General features: G+C 38.2%; 1 protein-coding gene across 1 annotated transcript in view; it reads right to left on the reverse strand.

The window, feature by feature from the left end:
- Positions 1 to 24,957, reverse strand: part of LOC120429014 (uncharacterized) — a 53,249-nt gene extending 28,292 nt beyond the window's left edge. The window contains exons 1-2 of the mRNA XM_052706013.1: positions 23,999 to 24,957; positions 4,988 to 5,560 (exon numbers count right to left, since the gene is read on the reverse strand). Of these exons, the coding sequence (XP_052561973.1) occupies positions 4,988 to 5,246 (259 nt within the window). The 5' untranslated portion in view covers positions 5,247 to 5,560; positions 23,999 to 24,957. The remainder of the gene's footprint in view (positions 1 to 4,987; positions 5,561 to 23,998) is intronic.
- Between the last annotated feature and the right edge of the window lie 1,575 nt (positions 24,958 to 26,532).

Genomic DNA, 26,532 nt, shown 5'->3' on the forward strand with positions numbered 1-26,532 from the left:
CCATGCCGCGGTGGTAGCGTGTCGGATCAGCAACCTTGAAGTTGATGGTTCAATCCTCGTTCCGTTAAGATTTTTTTTATATGCAATGCAATCAATCAGCCGTCGGTTATGTCGAAAATTGTCGGTAACGGGCAAAAATGTCATACCCCTATATCGCAAAAAATGCATGAGGAATGATTTTATGCAGATTCTGACATACTTTCATGCCGCCATGTATCACAATCATGCGACCGTGGTTGGGTGTAGTGATAGAAATCACCATCAACCGTTTTGCCTTCCTCACCTTACTGAGGAAAGGCTATAAAATCACTTGAAAAATGAACTTCTAATTCGACATTGTAGACCCAACTTCACGTATACCTATCGACTCAGAATCAAATTCTGAACAAATGTCTGTGCGTGTGTCTGGTTGTGAGTCCGTGCACAAAAAAATGCACTCGATTATCTCCGGACTGGCTGAACCGATTAGGACCGTTTTAGTCTCATTTGATCCGTCTTGGGGTCCCGTAAGACCCTAGTTAATATTATGAAGTTTAGAAAAGTACTTCAAAAGTTATGCTAAAAATATGATTTTAACAAAAGTCCGGATGATCGTAAAAAGGGTGGTTTTTGTAAGAAACCCCGTCATGTTATACATTTTTAGAAAGGTATTGGAAAGACCTTTCCAACGAGTTCAAAAGATTGAAGAACCCTATCATAAGTTATAAGTACTTAAGTGTTATTTATGCACTTTTTAGAGGCCGGATCTCAGATATTTTGATGGAAACGTGGTCCCGTTCTATCGTGTGACCCCTAGTTAGATTGGTAATCAAAAGACCTTTTCAAAGAGGTCAAAACATTGAGAACCCTATCAAAAGTTATGAGCACATAAGTGTTGTTTATTCACTCGTTTGAAGCCAGATCTCAGATATTTCGTTGAAAATGATGTCCAGGTCCATATCATGTGACGTTAGTTAGATAATTGAAAGACCTTTCAAATGAGTCTTAAACATCGGATCTCAGATATTTTGATGGAAACGATGTCCGGATTAGTCATGTGACCTATCGTTGGATGCGTAATCTATATACCTATCCAACGAGTCCAAAAGATTGAATATCTGACAATCCTATGGAGTAATGAGTATATGAAGTTTTATTCAGAGAACATTTGTAGGTCGACATTTTTGTTTTACCAAAAAAAAAAAAAAAAACTATTGTGAGGAAGGCATCAACCACATTACGGTGGATTTAGCAACGTTTTTTTTAAATCTATTGATTTTAGCATATTAAATCTATCATCGAAAACTCTGTTTCTTGAAGCCTTGTGTCGTGTTTGATTTATGAGTAAATTTTATCAAAAAAAGAAAACTTTTTTTAAGATATATTCTTTGACTGAATTTTCAGTATTCAGGAAATAGTCTAGCGTGACGTCACGGTCTCACTGACCCCCCCCCCTCTCCCCCTTGTCACACTTTGTCACGCTTGCGACAACCCCACCTCCCCCCTAGAGCGTGACGTACTTTATGGATGACGCCTAGGCACATTCGCTAGGCGAGTATATCAAAAAACGAAACTATTGGCACTACGCCCCCCGGGGCATGGCCTTCCTCTAACGTGGGATTTCTGCTCCAGCGCCTCTGACGAGACAGGAGAAACCGGGACCGACGTTTTACTTCACCATCCGATAGAAGCTCAGTGGATAAGGCGGGAATCGAACCCGCGTCGTATATCAGTGGGATAGTAAAAAAAAGTAATTTCATGGCAAAATGAGCGTTGCGATTGGGTTCTACATAGTTTAAGGCTTAGTTGGTAGCCATAATACTTTTTTTTCCATACAGGCTATTTTTTTTTGCAATGCGAATATACAATTCATAAGCCTACTTCAAATGCAGCGCAGAAATTTTATTGCTATGGTTTCCCCTGGTGGATTTTTGAGCTTTTAATATATTTTTAGCGGTAACAGTACTGATTGGTTACGGATGAACTGTTCCATAGAACATGTTTCCAAATAGTTGTAGGCAAAAACGTTTTGGTCTAAAATGTATATTATGCTTGGCAAGATAACTTAACATTCTACGGTTCTAGCGTCAGTCTGGCTACTGCGCTATAAAGCGCACTTTGATTAGCGCAACGCATTTTACGACCACGTGTCACTACAGGATACCAAAAACCAGCATGCTTATTTCAGATTTTTTCGTTTTTTTGCAACCACGTGACTTATTCAGATATGAAATAAAGCATGTTGATCGGACATGCCAATAATTGAGCCTACTAAGGGACCTCTGCGATTTCCGCTAGTGCGGGATACGATCGCAGCAGAAAGATAATTAATGCTGACAGCCGCAATATTATAATCCAAAATAAATACCCGACATCGATAGCATGCCATGGAAAATTTAGTTCCAACACCCAACCGACCACAACTCCGTGGCTTAAAATGCACGGGTCATTCCTTCCCAAGTGACCAAATCTGCTCATATTTGGCATGGGGGTTGTTTTAGCCCCAAAAACAAAGAATCCCAAGTTTGGTGACATTAGGTCCACCCCCGCGCCCGTGGCACCCCTCTCTTTTTCTGAGATTTTTGAAAAAACTCATTTTTAAAATGCATTTTGCTAAGAGAAAAGTTTACAAAAAGTGAACTTTTGGGTATGCATATTTGAAGATTTTTTGACGTAGAATCGAATGGCGTACTCAAAATTTACGTACAGTGTTGCCAGATATGAAAATTTTGCGCTTTAAGTTTTAAAATGCATTTTTAACCCTTTGGACAGCATTCGATTGCTGAGGGGTTTTTTACATTAAATTCAATCAAAACCTCAGGGTAAATTGAATATTTCTTGAGATATCACATTTTTAAGTTGGAAACCTCTGTATTTCATAGCAAATGTTTTACTTAACCATCAATTTTCAACAGTACATTGCATGAGAGCATAGTAGGCCTTGAAATTTGAATATATTTTTTTTCAATTTCTTAACGTGTAACCTTTTGAAATTCGGTTTCAATAAAATCTTACTCGAACCACACCAAACCAGCTTGATAAAAGGAAGATTGTAAAATATTGTCAGTAAATGTTTAAATGTGCAGTATTTGTTGTTCTGTGTTTACACTTTGAACATATAATATTTCATGTTTATTGAGCGTCCAGGTTGGTGTCTTTCAGATTTAGGAGTTTTGTTATTTATTAAATTATTTATTTATCTATTTGTTATCTGTTATTTATTAATTATTTATTATTCAAAATTAGCATGCAATTAAAAATAGTCGACATTAGGGAAAAAGGCCTTTTGTATCTGGGACACCAACCCATATGAATATTGTTAACCCCACCCCTGCGAACACCATCATCATCACCGTACGTCAGTGTCATCGAGCTGTCACCGATCCCTGTGGCAAAACAGGAAACAGTTCTGGAGGGAACAGCTAGGCGGCGCATAAATACGGGCGCAGACGATGGTGTCGGCCTCTTTTACATTTTTGGTCCGGAGTGGTGAAGAACAGTGATCGCCCCGAAGTTCGTCCGTCACCAAACGACACGGGAAGAAAAGTTCGCGTGTGTAATTGAAAAATCCTAATTAAAATTACAAGAAAAACATTGGTTACGAAACAGTCAAGTGCCACAAACAAATTAAAACCAATAAGCCCAAAGAGTACGGATCGGAGTGTGACAGCACCACGGACGGTTAGACGTACACCACAACACGTTAAAAATTCCTAACCGAGTTAGGTCCCTCCGGTCACCATCGTACGGATCCGAGCGAGCGTGGTGCAAGAACAAGAACCTGCAGTGAAGTGTAGTGAAGTGGTCGGGACTGGCCGCACGAAGCACCGCGGTGCTGAGTGCCAAGTGGCACACCGTCAAACCTGTTGGCCAGCCCCCGAGTCAAAGACTCCCCAGTGGTACCTCGCTCGGATCGACCACTTCCCCCCCTTTCGCGCGTGCACCACCCTCCGGACCCGCGAACTCGACCCTCCGCTACAAATAGGGTCCGCGATCACGTGTTTTGGCGGTCTCCTTCTGAGACCGCGCCGACACCAACCTGTGGCCCTCTGGGGCGAAGCCAAGAAGAAGACGCCCTCTCGGCGGTCCAACCGGACCCGCCGTTCGTTCCCTCCTGTTCCGGAACCCGACCAGCAGCAGCAGCCATGACAGCGACGCAACAAGCCGGCCACCGAGCATCAGGATCCCAACGATAAAACGCATGCGCAAGTACTAGTACCCCAAATACACGTTAAAATTGGATTCCCCCGTCTTTCCCTTAATTTATTACCCCTAAAAGTTCTTAAAATTATTGAAAGTCTTAAAATCTAAATAAAAAGTAAAAATGTGGTCTCAATCAAGCTGTGTTTGTCCTATTTATTTAAAATCCTAAAAATTAGTCTTTGGTTGAAAATTAGTGTGGTTCACGTGAGTATGAAATGTTTGTCTTTGTGTGAGAAATCTCCGGGTAGATACGTGTGCCGCCCTATGGAGCAATCCCCCTAAGGGACTCCATGTGCTCGTCTTATATTTAACCCCAGAATAGTTAATTACTATCAAACGGAAGCAAGTGAATGTCCCAAAATTGAATTTATGTATGTATGTATTGTATGTATGTATGTATTGTATGTATGCATTTGAACCCCCGTCTTGGCAGGACTTGGCGTGGTTCACGGATATAAGAAAATGACAAAATGTTTAATTTCGAGCGCTTCAACAGGAATTTTCTAGTTTTATGGCCCCAGAAGCTAGCCTGATAATATGAGCCCATTTGGTTAATGTTTAGTGGGTCCAGTTTTTACCTGAAGGATTTTTGGAGTTTTTTTTTACAAAATTTAAAAACATGCTCAAAAAATTAACCTATATATTTTCGGGATCAATTCCTAGCGCTTTGCGATGTTCTACAAAGTTGTTCGCCGTATCAAAATCTTTGAAAAATTTGACAATAAGAAAATTTTATAGCGTTTTGGGAAACTTTGTCGAAGAAGATGTTAAAAGTGAAAATTCCCACATTCCATTTGTGGCTCACCTGACACGGCCAGATTGACGATGAACATGTTACGCGCTGTCCGCATCTGGGGCTTCCGGGCAACGGCCATCACGACGAGACAGTTTCCGGTTGCACCGAATATTATCAGCGTACTGTACAGCACAATCAGGATGTGGTAGGCCGGGTCATCAATTTTGCGGTTATTGCTGTACTGCTCGATCAGACCCTGCCGAATGGTGCTGGTGGCCAACGTCACGTTGTCCAACGTCAGGTTCAGCTTCGACAGCACCAGATCCATTTTGGCTGGCACTTTTCGCGGACTCGGGGATGGACGGCTGTTACGTTATTCTATTTTTAGACTTTTATATTTTATTTCACTAGCACCATTGGGCACAACCAACCAACGTTATTTTCACTGACTGTTAATTTCGTTGCACACAATAAAAGTCCTGGAACATTTTTCGGCAACAACGGCACTGCCATATTCGTTATCACGTTGTGTGCGCTGGTGTATGAAGCATGGCCTCTTTGCTTCTATGGAAACCACGTCCTGGAGCGGAAATGGTGGTTCTGGGAACACTTGTCACTCTGCGGACACGGTGACAGTTTTATCTGAAATGGGAGAGAAAAAAGAGGGAAATAGAAGCAAGCGGATATTAGATTCGTTTGGACATGCACCGTACAGTTCATTTCAACTGACACTAAAATATTGTTGCAGGGTTTTGTCATATTCACAAGAAGACTTATTAAACAGTTGGTATGTATCATTGTGTAATAATTGTTGCGATCAAAAAATCGTTCCAGCTGATTACGCGGAGACAAACGCGACAAATTAAAAGTTGGAACGATGTTCAGTACGTCTACCGGAACAAGCCCCTGAATGCCCACCGAAAAGCAATTTTTGTTACATTCTACTATTTATTCTACTATTCGGTTCCTAGATGAGTGATATATATATACAGCAATTCCCCACGAAAACAGCATGGAAAAAAACAAAAGTGCTCGGATCGGGCTCAACATTTTTCTGGGGGTTCCCTGGCCGAAATAATTAAACCCGTATTTTTTTGTTTGGCCATTAGGGTGACCTACGCCGTGTTAGGGTGGTCTGAAAAATGGCCATTTTCGTCGATTTTCGCAAAAACCACTTTTTTTTGAAAAATCATAACTCCTTGCCATTTTAACCGATTTCAATTGTCTTATACGCAAATGAAAGGTAATAAGTTGGCTTTTCAAAGAAAAATAGTAAAAAGTTTCAAAAATCTAGCCAACATATGAAAAGGGCGTATGAAACTTTAAAATGCCGTTTTGGCGGTGTCTGGACCAAAGAGCCTATGTCTGGAAATATTTTTATCGGATTCCCCGGACATTTTTACTTAACATACTAAAAAATGGGAGGAGTTCATTAACAGGATTTCGAGATATGATTTTTTGAAAATAAAATCCGTGTTTTTCGACGCGCCGCGCGCAAAAACACGAAAATGACAAAATCGGCAAAAAATCAACTTTTTCCACTTAAACTGCGATAACTTAAAAATTTCAGCGATGACCTATACATGTCTGGGTACCAAAATTTTCGTAATTGAAAGACGCAATTGATTTTCGTAATTGAAAGACGCAACTTGTGGTACCCGGACATGTATAGGTCATCGCTGAAATTTTAAAGTTATCGCAGTTTTAGGGAAAAAAGTTGATTTTTTGCCGATTTCGTCATTTTCCGGTTTTGGCGTGCGGCGCGACGAAAAACACGGATTTTAGTTTAAAAAAATCATATCTCGGAATCCTGTTAATGAACTCCTCCAATTTTTTAGTATGTTATGTAAAAATGTCCAGGGAATCCGATAAAAAAATTTCCAGACATAGGCTCTTTGGTCCAGACACCGTCAAAACGGCATTTTAAAGTTTCATACGCCCTTTTCATATGTTAGGCTAGATTTTTGAAACTTCTTACTTTTTTTCTTTGAAAGGTCAACTTATCACCTTTCATTTGCGTATAAGACAATTGAAATCGGTTAAAATGGCGAGGAGTTATGATTTTTCGAAAAAAGTGGTTTTTGCGAAAATCGACGAAAATGGCCATTTTTCAGACCACCCTAACACGACGTAGGTCACCCTAATGGCCAAACAAAAAAATACGGGTCTAATTATTTCGGCCAGGGAACCCCCAGAAAAATGTTGAGCCCGATCCGAGCACTTTTGTTTTTTTCCATGCTGTTTTCGTGGGGAATTGCAGAATACATATATTGCAGTTTTTGTTACTATTCATATTTTGCTGAACCAAATCAAACGTAGAGTGTTTAAAACAACTACCTGTTCAAGGTTCGGAGATTAATAATAGAAGGACCACCCTATTACCAATATTTTCAAAAGACGTAAAAATGTATGTAAGCTCCAAAAAGCTACCCCGAAGCAGACAAATCTTTTTCCCAACAAACTTGTTCTTGAGCGAGTCCACGATGAATGAAATGAAAGTTAAAAAAATTAAGAAGCTGCTTTTTTTTCTGGTGTCATCTAGTATCCTTGGAAACGAACTTGATTTTCAATAAATGTGAATCGAAGATTTTTTTAACTTTCATTTTTTAAAGGGTTAAAATGGATGAAAATAAACATTTTTGTGCATGTTTCTATTGTGAAATTGTCTCAGGAACACGAATATGATGAAATTATCACCGGAAAATTTGATCCTAGGGGTCCCCCGAGCAAAAATTTACAACCAAAAAATTCACTAAAAGTAAAAGTGTCTATTTAATATGTTAAACTGTCTTACCCAGAACGTTCTCAGTTTCAGATGGTAGTTCCAGATGTCCCCTACAAGCTGCAGGTCGAACCGAGTTGATATCTGGATGGAACACTTTTTTATTTGAGTTTGAAAATTATGCTATTTTTTCACTAAAATGCCAATAACTCCCTTTAGATTAAACCAATTGGGATGCTTCTCCCTGCATTTAGTTGCCTTTTTTAAGCCCTTTCAGATGCATAATGAATTTTGAAATTAAATTGAATTTTGCCTAAATTATTGCCTTTTTAAGATTTTTGACGTTTTTGAACCTTCAAACTTTGTTTCCCGATTTGCCCCACTTCCCGATGACCTAGAGTGCTCATATTTTGGCCAGATGCTAGTTTTATATGTACAAACAACCCCTGAAAAAGGCAGGCAGATTGGTGAGGTCTAATCGACGTCCCATACAAAGGGGTATGCCCTGTTCGTGGACTCGCTCTTAAACCATTATGCAGTTTATTTGTTTGTTTATTAAACCAGTAGCGTAAGGTTTTCACCTTTTAAATTGCTACTTCCGTTCCGTTCCGGTGTTGTTCGAGTACAATTTGATAACCTTAATTTATATAAAACTATACATTGGTCACAATTTGGAAAAAAAAAACCAGGTTTATAACGAACACGGTTTAGTCCATTTGAGCCTTGTCGTCCTTTTAGTTGGCAGCACGTCTTTGTCTCGTCCCGGGTTGTTCCTTCCAGAGTAGTCCAAGTTCATCCAAGGGGATGGGGTTTGCCCCCTTATGCGACCTCTTCCAGGGGGCTCGGGTGCCCGGAGGGTTATCCCTATGCCACTCTTCGCGTAACTTGTGGTTAGGGGGGCCCCGGGACCTCCGGCCACGACAGTGGGAACACGCGTATGCAGTGGACGGTACCAAATCAGTTTATGCGGATATACTCTCGGAATTTTTAATCCCTTTGAATGACAAATCCTAACTCTATACGATGGTCTATAATATAGATATATTATGATATAGATATATTATGAGGCATGTTTTCAAGTGGTGTACATTCCACATCCTGCTTTTGCTTTGTTGTTTTTCCCATAGGCTGCTCAGTACACACCATCAGCTGGAAAATTCCATCGTATTCATGATGGAAATACTTGACCCGAGGGCGAATGTGACATTGTGATGCACTCTTAGGGTGTACTGAAGCACACAAACGAGAAAGAAAAATGCAAGGTTTTTAATTTTGATATAAAAACAAAGATAACTTAAGTGGACGTGTTAGAGTAAAATTTTCAAATCTTGGAATAAAGACTAAAGAGACAAAAAGAAAAGAAAAAAAAATCCAAGGTTTTTATCCTAATTCTTATCACTTGCTGATGTATTGATATCGCTGTGATATAGATAAGTTTATTTTCGAAAAACTAACATAGAGAAGCAAAACATTCAAACATTTTGCTTTGTAAAGAGTGATAAAAAGCTACACCCATCGAGATTTACGACGGCTTGTGATTTATTTTCTAGTTAATTCTGCGAAGTAGTGTTCCAGATTGCAAAAAAATGTACGCACATTTACATTATATGAAGGAAAATGTATTGGAAATAAACGTCCAAATCAGATTATGTAATGGCGCAGGTTTACTGTTTCACGAGAAAGATATAATCTTGTTGATGGAAAACGGCGCTAGCGCTAAAGGTGCAATTTGATGATAAACATTTTTTCTTCCTCCCTTCTCGTATCAGATCGTGGGTTGAATATATCAGCTAGTACTTTTAGTAAGAATTCAAAAAGCTTTTGTAATGCACTTTTGTATTTGTTTTATTATTTGGGAGAAGCTTTGTGAGTTTCATAGAAAAAAAATCCGGTGGTGCAAGCACATCACTTTTGTTATGCGAAATTACAAATAAACCGTTACTCAATCCACCTAATGGTGGTTGGTGTCTTCCTCACATTGATATTGCAACTTTTCTAAAATAACAATGTCAGACCTAAAAATGTTCTCTAAATTAAACTTCATATATTTATTACTTTTGATATGGCTGTTATATCTTCAATAAACGGACTCGTTGAAAAAATCTTTTGATCACGCATCCGATAATGGCTCACATGATTGATCCGTACATCATTTTCATAAAAATATCTGCGATCTGGCACTAAAAAGGTGTGTAAATAGTATTTAACTGATTATAACATATGACAGGGTCGGCAGATCTTCAATCTTTTGGACGCGTTGGAAAGGTCTTTTAAATACCTTTAAAAAAAAAACCTGTTGAAAACCACTTTTTTACAATCATTCAAACTGCAGGCAATAACTTTAGAAGTACATAAGCCGGGGTAGGTGGTTAATTTTCTAGCGTGGTTGACTCTCACCCCATTCGGCCTGGGTTCGATCCCAGACGGCCTCGTTGGCACTGATTATCTGTGTAAATAGAGATAAAAAGCAACTCCCATTAAGATTTACGACGGCTTTCGATTTATACTCTAGTTTATTGTCCAAAGTGGTGATCCAGAATCCAGATTTAAAAAAAAAATGTACGCTCTTTTGTATAAACGAACCTTGCATGAGAATTGAAATCAAAAATTTAATTTGTGACGTGATAGCACTCCACCTAGTTATTGTGAAGCTTTGAAATATAAGTTCTTAGTTTGAAAACAGATCGATCAACCATTTACATTATATACGTATACGTATACGTATACGTATACGTATACGGAAGAAGATATATTTAACAAATTATCATTCTTCACAGAAAGAAATGATCCAATCAGATTATGTGATGGCTCAGGTTTACTGTTTCACGAGAAAAGATATTATCTGTTTGATTTAAATGAAATACAAATTAACGATGAACAACTTTTCATTCACCCAACTCGTTTCAAACTGTGGCTGCACAGCAATAAATCCGATGGTAAAATCGCATGCAAAAGCATGCACATCACCTTCGTCAAAATAAACACTTAATATTACACACTGCATGTACAATTTTTGCAAACACAAAAAAAGTTGCAACCGACGGAATTCAAACCCAGCACCAACAGTAAGGACTGGCGCCTTAGCCCACTCGGCCATCAGACCGATGCACAGTGGGAAAAATGGGCCCAAAAAATTACTGCAACATGATTTCGCGCAAACCATCGATTGCTATACACCAAAAGCTTCGTTTTTGCACCAGGAACAATAATCCGATGAAAAATCGCACTGCACGGACCGGTGGCCGGAGTACAGGCCACCGGAAGTTTCGGATTTTTGGAAAATGTATCTGATTTATCTAATTGCGGACTGATACGCTTTCTTCTACCATAAATAGTCATGCAAAACAATCTTAGAACAATATTAAATACCATAGGACCCATCGGAACCGGTTCCACCGATCTCCGGAGGCCCCATCAGGAAACGCATTAGGAAACAGTGTTAACCAGTCATGCGACGTATCAAACTTCTTGATTTTATATGGGGACATGAGTTATACACTCCTCATTTTAAAACATGAAGTTTGATATGTCGCAAGGGTGGTTTCAGGAATTTTCCAAATATGATCTTCGGATGTGGCCACCGGAGAACCTGGGAACCGGTCAATGAGGCAAAAATACATATTAAAAAAACTCTCCATCCAAAACCAAGAAGTTTGATACGTCGCACGACTAGTTTATGCTGATTCCCACTACGGTTCCGGATTGGCCACCGGAGATCGGTGGAACCGGTTCCGATGGTATTAGTATTATTCTAGGATTTTTTTGCATGACTATTTATGGTAGAAGAAAGCGTATCAGTCCGCAATTAGATAAATCAGATACATTTTCCAAAAATCCGAAACTTCCGGTGGCCTGTACTCCGGCCACCGGTCCGTGCAGTGCGATTTTTCATCGGATTATTGTTCCTGGTGCAAAAACGAAGCTTTTGGTGTATAGCAATCGATGGTTTGCCCGAAATCATGTTGCGGCAATTTTTTGGGTCCTTTTTCCCACTGTGCGATGAAGAGCTGATAGGATAAACGCATATATGAGCTTGACATTTCGGTCAAGTAGGCTTCCCATACTGATGGGCTACATATTTCAGGGTGTAAAATCACATAAAACTGCATAAAATAATGCAATATTTATTTTACACCCAGGCCTTTTACACGCAGCTGCATTACTACTTTTTTAGCTGTGTGGAACATATAAGTTGCTACTTCCAGCGAGAAATGAAAATAATTGTTTGAAATGTATTTTGAATTTGTGAATATCAACTTTGTTTAGCAACAGTTCTTATGTGGTATCACCATGATTTTTTGATTGTGCTGTTCAATATGTTTGAAAGGCTTGATGTCACACTTTCTAGACAAATTATTTCCCATTGCTTCTCTCCAGCAGTGAATCCAATTTCAAACTCGCGTGTCTCAAAAGCTGTCACCACAAACGACGGATTTACATTCACCCGCTTGCAGTAATACGAATTATACCCACATGGCTTCGCAAAGATTACATCGTCACACGACGGGGGGATGAAAAATTTCCCGAAACTTCGCAAACTCTAAAAGTGAACTCTCTTTTTGGCGTTTCGATAAACCGCGCCGTTGACAACCTTTCATAAATTTTACAGAAAAAATTGCTTTTCCATCTGGTTTGACGAAGATTAACCGAGGGCACCTCCCCAGTCCCTCCCTCCTGCGTTGCTGGTGTCGATTTCAAAGGGCTTGCGTGACATGGCAACGGATCGGAGGTTGGGCGGGCTCGAAAAAAAATGGGTTTATATTACCAATTTCGGTCGTAGAAAAGGGATCGGGGAGCTGATACTCTTTGGGAATATTATTTTCTGTTCCGCTCGATGATATATCCATTTTTTTCCAATGTTGCAGGAGATTTATAGCCATGATCCGCCGGTGCGATGGTGCTTGAACTTCTGTACCCAAATATCGGCTTTTGGTGGGGGGTCAAAGCGATTGCAGCTCTTTTTTGGCACAAACTTTAAATTTTCCACATGTTTTTTTCTGTGTTGCTAAAGGTTGACCTTTTTTTTGGCGAATACTGCTCGTGGGACTGATTCCGGGAAAATATCACCCTGTTGATTCGATAAAGCATGACTTATGGCTAGCGTGAGGTCGTTAGCATCGTCAACCTTTTCCTTAAAAATGAAGCGAAATAAGCTAACAAGATTTAGATTTATCGAATAACGTATTTATTCCGAATATGTGTCCGCATGAGGGTTAGCTGCAAATCGATCTAACACAGTATCAGCAGCAGCAGCCAGAATGTAGCACGTTTTATTGCTGTCACAGTCACCGTCGTCGTGGTCGTTACTGCTGGTTTTGTAAGTTTGAGGGGGGTGGACTCACAAGGGCGAGTCTTGCTAGGGTATGGCTTTGCTTTGATTTATCATAACTTAAATTCAAGTCGCATGAAAACCATCTTTTTGAAATTTCAGGCAATTATATTAGTTAAAAATCGAATCATCCAAATCCATTACAAATTAAGCTTTCACTACTAAAAAACAAATTAAATGCAAATAAGAGATAAATCTTTATTTTGTTTTACGATGCCAACAAAATGTAACAATTCCAGCAAATCAATGTTTTTGACAAGAAACGAAATTACTAGGCCACACGTGCCGTGAAGATTGGTACTCCTGCTGTTTTACCAAGAAGAGTCAAACAAGAGTTAGATGTGTTTTGCGGGAATGAATTGGCATTTCGGTGGTTAAAGATTGTGCAGAATAAAAGTAGCTCGTGGAATGAAATTTCCTTCTATGGGCATTTTTACCAGTTCAGTTGAAACATACACGGAGAAAAAAGAGTTCCCAAAATCGTGAACAAGCGTTCATGAAAATGGGAACCTCGAACAAAGTGTTCAAATCCCATGGTACGATTTAGCTACGAACGAAAACAACGAAGTTGACTTTATAGCTGTCGGACACCATTGCTAGTACCAACCACTAGTGTCTTCCTTTTTATCTACAAGGACTTCGCCGCCCTGGGCTCCTAGGTGTATGAAAGTATGGCACGGAGCGACGGCGCCGAATACCCATATTTACACAAAGAATTTTAGAGCGCCCGCCGCGGGATTCGAACCGGCGACCTCTGGATTGTGAGTCTAGTGCGCGGTCCGATTGATCCACACGGGCGGGACTATTTAGCTACGCTTGTTCCAAATTCGATTAGAACAAATTAGATTGGAAGGAGTTCTGGATCACATCTGTTTAACCATCGTTGTTGTTGGATACATCGTACGCACCTTCCGAATCTTCCCAAAACAAAAAAAAACTTTTAAAAATCTGATGCTGTCATACAAGGGTGAACACATATAGCCTTGTTCTTCAGACTGTTATTAATTTAACAAAAAGTTTTCCACCTCTTGCCTCGTGAAATTGAATACCAGACTGCTGCTTGGTGAAATCCATTTTTCCAACTTCAAAAGATGTTGCAAGTATACCAGAAAGCAGAGGGTAATTGCGATCGGTCTTGCTCGAGCGGTAAATTTTAGCTTTTCGCGTTTATCTTTGGAACGTGACGAAAAATGTTAGTCCAAAACTTTTCGGTTTTTGAGAGACACCAAACGAACGTTGACTTCACGTTCGAAAATATCTTGCAGACGGTACGCGTGGTAGAACTCGAATGTGAGTTATTTTCAGAAATTTGTCTTTTTGAAAGTTTGCTTGATCAATTTTGTGGTATGTTTACGCGGCGTCTACTTAAACACTTTTTTATATTTTCCAAAGCTGATGACCGTTGCTGGTACCTAGAAGTTGAAAGTCCATAAAACCGTAATCTCACGTAAATGTTCTATCAGCCGGCTAAGTTTATCCCCATAGAATCGGATGATTTATGCCATCATCATCGAAGGTCACATTTGCATAAAAGGACGATTTGATACACGAGCCCGCTAGTCAGCCACCCATCGGAATAACGATATCGTTGTGCTGATGGTTGGTTTTCCACTCGTGTGGGATTGTACACTTTTGCCAGCTCGTACTCAACTACGTGGTTGAGCAGTGGGTGGTCGTTGCCGATATCCATATTTCTGTTAGTGATTGATGATGCGGGCATTATTACTATTCAATAAACTCTTGAACGCGTAATTTGAAGGTTAAATATCGTTTTTGGTACAGTTTGGAGAGGATTTCGATGTGGAATTGAACGATTCATAGAAGTTGGAATGTGAACCTTCTGAAGTCCCGTTTTTATGAGTCGGGTGTTGTGAGGAACGTTTTTATGGTCATTTAAAAATATTTAGTAGGTATCTACGCCATTTGTGGATGAAACCTAAGCATTCAATAAAAATTGTACCAGCCTAAAGATAACATAAAAAAAAAATATTTTTTTTGCAAGGATGTATCAACGAACTATTTGATTTCTCAGGAAATTATCTCAGCACTCAAAATCATATATTTCAGGACTGTCTATCAATTTCTGAAGATGATACAATGATACGCCATCGTGCTAACTTGTCGTACGTGCATTTTGGGCCAAATTGAGTTAAGAACGCCATTTTGTGCAGCTCACAATGCCTCACCTTTTGACTTTCACAGATCCCCAAAATTCGATTTCAATCCTGAGATATTCAATAAAACCGAAAAAACTCCGTGCATTTTTGTCACTTTACATATGAAAGTAGTTTCAATCTTGTCGTGCTACCTTGACACTTCCTGAAAATTGATGTAAGTGCGACAATTGACCAAAGGGATTTCAGGTCAGAACGCGTTTGACGCACGTACAAGGTAGACTACCGTAAACATTTGTAATTATAACTCGGGACTCCAGCAACCAATTTCAACCAACCTTCGGGACAATGGACAGAATGGTCAGCCAAAAAAAACGTGTTTGTTATTGTTTACATTGCGTGCTCTAGTTTTCGTTTATTCAAGTAAAACGCGTTTTTCTCGGAACGTCGAAATGGCGGGTGCGACAAGATAGCACGACGACGTCGACATAAGATTGAAGATTAAAACATACCTATTTTTATTGATATGTTTGAAAACACTCTAAAACTGTGTTTTTGTCAAAGATTACTAAGCACAATTCGATTTAAAAAGTTTGAAGTGAGCCCAAACATTTTTAATATAAAAAAAAACAAAAAGAAAATTTTGATTTAATTTAAGCTGATTGCACTTCTACTATAGGAAATTCTGAAGCTTAATTATTTTTTCCCTCTATGTTTTACATTTAACAACATAACCTTTGAAAAATATTCCCAACGGATTTTTGGAGATTAAACCAATTAAGCTTTTTTATTGAGCATTGTTATGAGTCATTCGATTAATGCAATCGAATAAAATCGAAATCACTGTTATTTGACCCTCTACTGCCCAAATTTGTTTTCGAAATTTGTTATTTTTCCCGTGTTCAGGAGGTCATTTTGAGCAACTTTTGTTCTACGAAAAACTTTACTTCGCTTGTTTTATGTTTTTCTTGTTTCAGTTTTTAGTAATTTAATTTGCATTTATCTTGTTTAGTTTATGTTTTTTTTTTTTTTTAATTTATATTTATTTTGATTTTCTCTTCCATGTACATTCATTCAGTTAAAATATTATTGAGTGTCCAATCACAATCGATGACTTTTCACCTCAATTTTAAATACAAGCAACTTTCATTTATTCATGAACTATTGTAGCCTTCGCTATTCAGTGATTTCAAATGTAGGAGGTCCTACATGTACAAAAGGGAAAAGGGATACCTTAAAACTAACTTATAAACTATATAAAGAGCGGATCAATGCAGCTGAAGACTGCAATGATTTTTGTCGAAATGCATCAATTATCTTATGAGTAATTCTCGCTGAAAGTGGACCACTATTTACACAAGGTGCTCGAAAATCAAAAGCAATGTATATTTCCAATAGCCCCCACCAAGTTATGAATGAAACCATGTTTGGTTGGTTAAATTTGTCCTCACCTCGGCGCCACGAAGCTAACACATTTTTGTAAATTGGTATTTTTGTGACTTAGACGCGTCCACAAAATTGCTAATAACTTTGCAAAACTTCAACGAACCCTTGATGTTTAGGGGTGTTTTGGAAAGGAAATGAGCAGAGCTTTCGAATGCACTTGTCAGAAAAATACCGTTCCATACATTTTTTAGCCACAAAACACCAATGTATTTTTAAAAGTCATTTTTGAAGGCCGGCGCCCCGCTTTATCGAAAAACTGACAAATCCATTCGAAAGCTGAGACGATTTCACATAAAGGACCAATAAATCTAAGGTGTATGTTCCTCCTATCTTTTTTAATCTAATTTTGATTCTGCGAGCGCAGCGCTCCGTTCGCATTTCGGGTACCCAAAATGTTGCAATTTGCTTGCCCCATTTTAAGGTTTTGTCAAAAAATATAGGTGCTCACTTTTTAAATGATAGTTTATTGTCCAAGGATCAAAATGCACTTTCGATAATTGACCAATATTTATGTTTTTGGGTTCTTCCAGGCAATTTAATGTCGAAAAATTGTTTTTTTTTACTTTTTTTTTGTAAAATGCTCACTTACAATTGGGTGGACTTTTTTTCAGTAGAAATAATGAATGTAGCATGTAGGAAATTTCACCACGGAAATTTTTCTCTAAAAGAAAACGTAATTTTGATACTCCAGTGCCAAGATATTTTAGTTTAAGTGAGAAAAAAAGTGCCAATTTTACAAATTTCTCAGAATTAACAAGCACGGCCTATTATTTACATGCGGCATATGTTTTGGAGGCCAGAGTATGGTTTCTTATAGTTATTTTGGTCGCTGAATTCGGATCTGGAATCAAATTTCAGATTAACAGTTAAATTTGGAGCCACGCCCAAAAGTTATTTGCGGTAATATGCTGTAGTTTTAATCGCTAGTGAATTCGGTCATATTTCATCTTTCGCTCACCTTTAATTGATATTTTACTTACGGACTTTTTTATGGAGATTGTTTTTTTCAACTTCTGATTGTTTTGAGAGGCCTCGTGGCGCGGTGGTTAGCGGCTTCGGCTGCCGATCCCTAAGTGGCTATGGGGAATACATGCAAATAATATTTGAGCGTGGCTAAAATATCACTGTTCACTGCTTATCTAAATTTTGATTCCAGATCCGAATTCAGCGACCAAAATAACTATAAGAAACCATACTCTGGCCTCCAAAACATATGCCGCATGTAAATAATAGACCGTGCTTGTTAATTCTGAGAAATTTGTAAAATTGGCACTTTTTTTCTCACTTAAACTAAAATATCTTGGCACTGAAGTATCAATATTACGTTTTCGTTTAGAGAAAAATTTCCGTGGTGAAATGTCCTACATGCTACATTCATTATTTTTACTGAAAAAAAGTCCACCCAATTGTAAGTGAGCGTTTTACAAAAAAAAAGTAAAAAAAACAACTTTTCGACATTAAATTGCCTAGAAGAACCCAAAAATATAAATATTGGACAATTATCGAAAGTGCATTTTGATCCTTGGACAATAAACTATCATTTAAAAAGTGAGCACCTATGTTTTTTAACAAAACCTTAAAATGGAGCAAGCAAATTGCAACATTTTGGGTGCCCGAAATGCGAACGGAGCGCTGCGCTCGCAGAATCAAAATTAGATTAAAAAAGATAGGAGGAACATACACCTTAGATTTATTGGTCCTTTATGTGAAATCGTCTCAGCTTTCGAATGGATTTGTCAGTTTTTCGATAAAGCGGGGCGCCGGCCTTCAAAAATGACTTTTTAAAATACATTGGTGTTTTGTGGCTAAAAAATGTATGGAACGGTATTTTTCTGACAAGTGCATTCGAAAGCTCTGCTCATTTCCTTTCCAAAACACCCCTAAACATCAAGGGTTCGTTGAAGTTTTGCAAAGTTATTAGCAATTTTGTGGACGCGTCTAAGTCACAAAAATACCAATTTACAAAAATGTGTTAGCTTCGTGGCGCCGAGGTGAGGACAAATTTAACCAACCAAACATGGTTTCATTCATAACTTGGTGGGGGCTATTGGAAATATACATTGCTTTTGATTTTCGAGCACCTTGTGTAAATAGTGGTCCACTTTCAGCGAGAATTACTCTATTGGACATAACATCCAAAGTGTCAACTTCGGCTATTTGATGAAGTTCACTGGTGCTAAACCAGGGAGGAAGTTTCAGAATCATTTTCAGAATTTTGTTCTGAATCCTCTGAAGTTTTTTCTTCCTGGTTAGGCAACAGCTTGTCCAGATCGGCACAGCATAAAGCATGGCAGGTCTGAAAATTTGTTTATAAATTAATAGTTTATTCTTGAGACAAAGTCTAGAATTCCTGTTTATAAGTGGATACAAACATTTAATATATTTGTTACATTTAACCTGGATACTTTCAATGTGATCCTTGTAAGTAAGGTTTTTGTCAAAAGCAAGTCCAAGATATTTCACTTTATCCTCCCACTTTAAATTTACCTCATTCATCTTTATAATGTGATGACTTTTTGGTTTAAGAAAATCAGCCCTTGGTTTGTGAGGGAAAATAATAAGTTGAGTTTTTGCAGCATTTGGAGTAATTTTCCATTCTTTCAAAAAAGAATTGAAAATATCCAAGCTTTTTTGTAATCTTCTTGTGATGACACGAAGGCTTCTACCTTTGGCGGAGATGCTTGTATCATCAGCAAAAAGTGATTTCTGACATCCTGGGGGCAAATCAGGCAAGTCAGAAGTAAAAATATTGTATAAAATTGGACCCAAAATGCTTCCTTGAGGGACGCCAGCACGTACAGGTAGTTGATCAGATTTGCTATTCTGATAACATACCTGCAGAGTACGATCCGTCAAATAATTTTGGATAATTTTCACGATATAAATCGGAAAATTAAACCTTTTTAATTTCGCAATCAAACCTTTATGCCAAACACTGTCAAATGCTTTTTCTATGTCTAGAAGAGCAGCGCCAGTAGAATAGCCCTCAGATTTGTTGCTTCGAATCAAATTTGAAACTCTCAACAACTGATGAGTAGTTGAATGCCCAAGGCGAAATCCAAACTGCTCATCAGCGAAAATTGAATTTTCATTAATGTGCGTCATCATTCTATTAAGAATTATTCTTTCGAATAATTTACTAATAGATGAAAGCAAACTAATGGGCCGATAGCTTGAAGCTTCGGCAGGATTTTTGTCCGGTTTCAAAATCGGAACTACTTTGGCATTTTTCCAACTACTGGGAAAATATGCCAAATCAAAACATTTGTTGCAAATTTTGACCAAGCTACTTAAAGTTGCTTCAGGTAATTTTTTAATTAAAATGTAAAAAAAGCCATCCTCACCAGGGGCTTTCATATTTTTAAATTTTTTGATAATAGATTTTATTTCACTCAGATCTGTATTAAAAACTTCATCTGATGAAAATTCTTGATCAACAATATTCTGAAATTCTATTGAAATTTGATCTTCAATAGGACTCAAAACATTTAAGTTGAAATTATGAGCACTCTCAAACTGCTGAGCAAGTTTTTGAGCTTTCTCCCCATTAGTTAATAGAATATTATCACCATCTTTTAAAGAAGGGATTGGTTTTTGAGGTTTCTTAAGAACCTTTGAAAGTTTCCAAAAAGGTTTGGAATAAGGTTTAATTTGTTCGACATCTCTTGCGAACTTTTCATTTCGCAGGAGAGTGAATCTGTGGTCAATAACCTTTTGCAAATCTTTTTGAATTCGCTTCAGTGCAGGATCACGAGAACGTTGATACTGTCTTCGGCGAACATTTTTCAGACGAATCAGAAGCTGAAGATCGTCATCAATAATGGGAGAATCAAATTTGACTTGGACTTTAGGAATAGCAATATTCCTAGCTTCCAAAATTGCATTAGTTAAAGATTCCAAGGCTGAATCAATATCAGCTTTGGTTTCTAAAACAAAATCATGATTTAAATTGTTCTCAATATGATGCTGATACCTGTCCCAATTAGCTTTGTGGTAATTAAACACAGAACTATTGGGTCTGGTAACTGCTTCATGAGAAAGTGAAAAAGTTACTGGAAGGTGATCAGAATCAAATTCAGCATGAGTCACTAAAGGACCACAATACTGACTTTGATTTGTCAAAACCAAATCAATTGTTGATGGATTTCTAACAGAAGAAAAGCAAGTTGGCCCATTCGGATATAAAACCGAATAAAGACCAGAAGTGCAATCTCTGAATAGAATTTTACCATTGGAATTTACTTTTGAATTATTCCAAGATTGGTGCTTGGCATTAAAATCACCGATGATCAAAAATCGAGATCTATGCCGAGTAAGTTTATTCAAGTCCTCTTTGAAATAATTTTTATTTTCCCCAGTGCATTGGAAAGGCAAATATGCAGCTGCAATCATAATTTTCCCAAAAGAAGTTTCAAGTTCAATGCCCAAACTTTCAATAACTTTTAACTTAAAGTCACGTAACGTGCTATAAGTCATACTACGGTGGATAACTGTTTAGTTTATGTTTGTTTTTGGTAGTATTTGGCCTATTCTACCACCAGAGTCATAGTCTGGAACACTACAAAAATTACTGCATACATCTATTTACAAAAAATGTAGGAAATGTTAGTAAATGGCACTGCCAAAGTTGACCCCTTAAAAAAATGACATTTTTAAGAACATTTCCAAAGTCACATAACACAAGTAAACCTTCTAACCCTAAAATTTCAAAAATTTTATGAGTTCTTCTTTTCAATGCTTTTTAAAGATCAAAAATTGGTTGAACATGGATTTCTGGCGATTTATTTAAATTGAAGCATTTAGGAAAGAATCCCCCTTTCTACGTTGACCAACGCCCTTCTTTCATGACGCCTTATGCTAGACTTGCAGAATTTGTTTCGATACAATAATTTAAACATACTTGCAATGAATTAATTTATTCTTAAGGAAACGAGTAAAATAAATGAATAAATTATAAAGTGTTGCCAAAGAAGTACAATTTAGTCACTTGAATGAAAACACCAAACCTTTTTCCGGTTTTCTGTACATTAAAAAAAATATTTACGTCTATTTCGTGGTGTCAGTACTTTGCCAAGTGAGGTAAAAAAGCAGAGACTTAATCGCGTAACTATGTAAATCTGTTTGTAAACAGTGAGATATTAATAGCCTATGTGAACACCTGACGTTTAATTGGGGGTAAGCAAAATACAGCAAATTCCCACAAAAAGCATACGAACGGTTTAAAACAACTAGTTTTTGCTTTTAATAGTAAATATTTTACTGCCTCAAGGGCGTCTATTCAATTTCCAACTATCAAACGACAATTCGGAGCAAACAGACGTGCCGGTTCACTTTGTTCACCTCTTGGTTTAAAGTAAGCGGAATGTATACAAATCGATTTTACTGCCACTGTTTGCATGAGTTTCCCATTTGCATGTTTATAACGCTCGAGACAGTAAATCCAGATTGGCTTTGAATCGTGCAATCGTTAGGAAAAGTCTTTCGGTGGAACTGAACTGCCCATGTTCACATAAAAATCCTAAATTGCATTTTCAACACTTTTGTGTTAATGTTGAAGCTTGCGAAATTTAACTAAACAATTAAGTAGGAACTTAATGCTAAAAAACCTGTTGAAATCTCAGTTCATGGATGGAATAATAGTAGTTTATGCAACAAGTTGCAAAAAGAGGATTTTTTCAGCACGAGTCGTACATTTATCCAACGAGGTTCACCGAGTTGGATAAATACGAAGAGTGCTGAAAAAATCAAGTTTTGCAACGAGTTCCATACAACATTTTTTGCAATTCCGAAAAACACCCATTGAGTGAAATTTTATGTCAAATTTTCATGTTTTTTGTCAATAAATCGTTTGAATCAAAAAAATGTTGAAAAGTGTTACTTTTCGAAACAAGTGCTGAAAAGTTCAACTTTTCAGCATTTATTTTGAAAAGTGTTGCTATTCGATTCTGTTATTTTTGGTACAGAAAAGTAGGTTATTTCGTCTTTCAAGAATGACAGGAAAAGTAAGTAGTTTCACGACGGAATTGCAAAAAAGTAGTTTATGCAACAAGTTGCAAAAAGAGGATTTTTTCAGCACGAGTCGTACATTTATCCAACGAGGTTCACCGAGTTGGATAAATACGAAGAGTGCTGAAAAAATCAAGTTTTGCAACGAGTTCCATACAACATTTTTTGCAATTCCGAAAAACACCCATTGAGTGAAATTTTATGTCAAATTTTCATGTTTTTTGTCAATAAATCGTTTGAATCAAAAAAATGTTGAAAAGTGTTACTTTTCGAAACAAGTGCTGAAAAGTTCAACTTTTCAGCACCCATTTCAGTGCTGAAAAGTAGAACTTTTCAGCATTTATTTTGAAAAGTGTTGCTATTCGATTCTATTATTTTTGGTACAGAAAAGTAGGCTATTTCGTCGTTCAAGAATGACAGGAAAAGTAAGTAGTTTCACGACGGAATTGCAAAAAAGTAGTTTATGCAACAAGTTGCAAAAAGAGGATTTTTTCAGCACGAGTCGTACATTTATCCAACGAGGTTCACCGAGTTGGATAAATACGAAGAGTGCTGAAAAAATCAAGTTTTGCAACGAGTTCCATACAACATTTTTTGCAATTCCGAAAAACACCCATTGAGTGAAATTTTATGTCAAATTTTCATGTTTTTTGTCAATAAATCGTTTGAATCAAAAAAATGTTGAAAAGTGTTACTTTTCGAAACAAGTGCTGAAAAGTTCAACTTTTCAGCACCCATTTCAGTGCTGAAAAGTAGAACTTTTCAGCATTTATTTTGAAAAGTGTTGCTATTCGATTCTATTATTTTTGGTACAGAAAAGTAGGCTATTTCGTCGTTCAAGAATGACAGGAAAAGTAAGTAGTTTCACGACGGAATTGCAAAAAAGTAGTTTATGCAACAAGTTGCAAAAAGAGGATTTTTTCAGCACGAGTCGTACATTTATCCAACGAGGTTCACCGAGTTGGATAAATACGAAGAGTGCTGAAAAAATCAAGTTTTGCAACGAGTTCCATACAACATTTTTTGCAATTCCGAAAAACACCCATTGAGTGAAATTTTATGTCAAATTTTCATGTTTTTTGTCAATAAATCGTTTGAATCAAAAAAATGTTGAAAAGTGTTACTTTTCGAAACAAGTGCTGAAAAGTTCAACTTTTCAGCATTTATTTTGAAAAGTGTTGCTATTCGATTCTGTTATTTTTGGTACAGAAAAGTAGGTTATTTCGTCTTTCAAGAATGACAGGAAAAGTAAGTAGTTTCACGACGGAATTGCAAAAAATATTAATTGAATCGTGCGAAATAATTGGCATTATATATTTTAAAGTAAGATTTAGCAAATAAAAATTTAAATTTATTATGCTTTATCAAAATTCTTATAAATTATCCTGAATGATTTTTTTCCCTTTAAAAATTGACAAAACCAAACTCCTACAGCAACAAGATATCTCCCACTGGGATCTTACCATCATCATACTGCTCATCTCGACAGAATCCATTGCGTTTCCATATGCCAGCTTCTGCAACACCATGTAAGCCGTTACCGAAACGTTGTGGCAACCCACAAGACAGCAGTAAATATTTTCACACTTCACAAGTGATTGTTTTAAAGCTCATGTAGTTACTCCAAGATGGTAGCTCTTCTGCCTCGGGTTCACCCCCGGAAACTTTTGATGGTTTTTGGGAAGGGGCTGATGGATCTTCGTGAAGAAGAATCGTTTCACATAATTCACTTTCGGATGCGGTGAGAATCCTCTGTTACACTAAATCACTGTGTAGATGGTAGATTACTTCAAGTAAGGGGTTGTACAATATCACAAACTGTGCTGATAGAATTAAGAATCGTTAAATTGGCACTTTACCACATCTTTCAATTTACACACGTGGATGGTATTCATGGCGGTCGATCAACCGACGACGACAACGCCCAATCACAAGACGACACTCCGATACATCAACGAAGCATTTCTTCACAGCTGTGTCCTCACAGCATCCCACACGGTGCGAACGGAAGCAATATCCACTCAAGAAAGCCCCACAATAGGCGAAAATCCTTGCTGATTCTTCTCCAGAAATCCTCTCATGACACCCCCAGGGAGCATCCTCCACGCAGTCACCACCAATGCCATCCGGTGTCACTGAATTCCGCAATCAAACACGTGAAGAATGCTCGCGCAACATAAACCAATTTTTTTTTCAATCACAACGGCACAACCCTCAGAAAACTCCTCCGAAACTTCCCGCCACCGGAAGTTTCCGGTCCCCCGTCGGAAGAATGCTCCAGTGAACACGACTATATCCACGAACTGGAGACAAAATTTCAACTCAACCAGAGATCACAAAATATCAAACAACCATTCAAGAATGAACCCGGAAGCTCAAAAAAGCACATCCGATCGGGACGAAAGTTGGCGCGGAACTAACGTCCCAGCAGGCCGTGACCACGCGAGTAAGTGCATGTCCTCACTTGTTGCTGGCAGTGTCGACGCCCGGTAGCACCGGCTACGGAGCCGAACCGACCAAGTTCGGGTTGTTTGGGTCGTTTGTTTTGGTCTGCGCTTTCGGCGATGCGCAGGAACCGGACGCTGCCAGCACTGGAGGAACCAGCTGATTGCTGACCGGAATCCCGAACGGAACGCCGGTTCTAATCTGCACTGATGGGATTTCATGAATTCAAATTAAGAATGCCCTTGATTAAGAACCCCCCGGCGCAAGGCGATGGAATGGACGACTATTGAGCACAGAGACCAGAAGGGTCCTTGCAAAATGTGTGCAAAGTAGGGTGTTTGAACCGTTAGTGGACACCCTAGGAGAGACGGCGAGCATTTTTCACAAGTTTTCAATATTTTATGCAGAAAAATAGCCATTTGAAAACAAAGTTTTTTTGTCTTGTTATGGACCCCCTTTTCCTATCCAGGTTTTTAAGCGAAAATGGCGTTCGAAAGGTAAACGCCCGAAATGTCAAAATCACGCAGTGGTACCAACATTACGAAAAAAGTGTGCCATGGCATGACAGCCACATTTTTTTCCAATGTTGGTGCTACTGCGCGATTTTGACATTTCGGACGTTCACCTTTCGAACGCCATCTTCACTTAAAAACCTGGATAGTGGGCCCGGGAAGATAATCCGATTGTAATTTTTATATAAAGGCAGCGCCGTACACAGCAAATAATGTAGTAATCCAGCTGCGTGCAAAAGGCCTGGGTGTAAAATAAGTTTTGCATTATTTTATGAAATTCTGTGTAATATTACACCCTGAAATATGTAGCCCATCAGTAATGTCAAGCTCACATATACGTTTATCCTTTCCATTACTCATTGGTCTGATGGCCGAGCGGGCTAAGGCACCAGTCATCACTGATGGTGCTGGGTTTGAATCCCGTCCGTTGCAACTTTTTTTTGTTTTTACAAAAATTGTACATGCAGCGTGTAATATTAAGTGTATTTTTTGACGAAGGTGATGTGCATGCTTTTGCATGCGATTTTACAATCGGATTTTTTGCTGTGTACCTAGGGGGAGTAACGCAGTTGGCGACCGCCAAGGGCGCCAGCCCTTAGGAGGCGCCGAAACGATGATTATACAAATTTTGTATGTCAGTTATAACATCTTCATTCACCCAACCGGCGGTCGCATGATTGTGATACATGGCGGCATGAAAGTATATCAGAATCTGCATGAAAACTGTCCTCATGCATTTTTTGCGATATAGGGGTATGACATTTTTGCCCGTTACCGACAATTATCGACATTACCGACGGCAGATTGATTGTATTGCAGAAAAAAATGTTAACAGAACGAGGATTGAACCATCAACTTCTAGGTTACTGATCCGACACGCTACCACCGCGCCATGGACGCTTGATGAATGATGAGGGACAGAGCGCGAACATAATGTTCTCTCTGGAGTGTTGCTCGGGGACGCGCCAAATATATATATGTGTTGAATTATATGTGTTGATGAGAACTGCAGATCGCTGACGTGTTTACACGCGGGCAAA

Source organism: Culex pipiens, chromosome 1 (genome assembly GCF_016801865.2).
Source record: "Culex pipiens pallens isolate TS chromosome 1, TS_CPP_V2, whole genome shotgun sequence".
In the NCBI taxonomy this organism is placed as follows: Eukaryota; Metazoa; Arthropoda; class Insecta; order Diptera; family Culicidae; genus Culex; species Culex pipiens.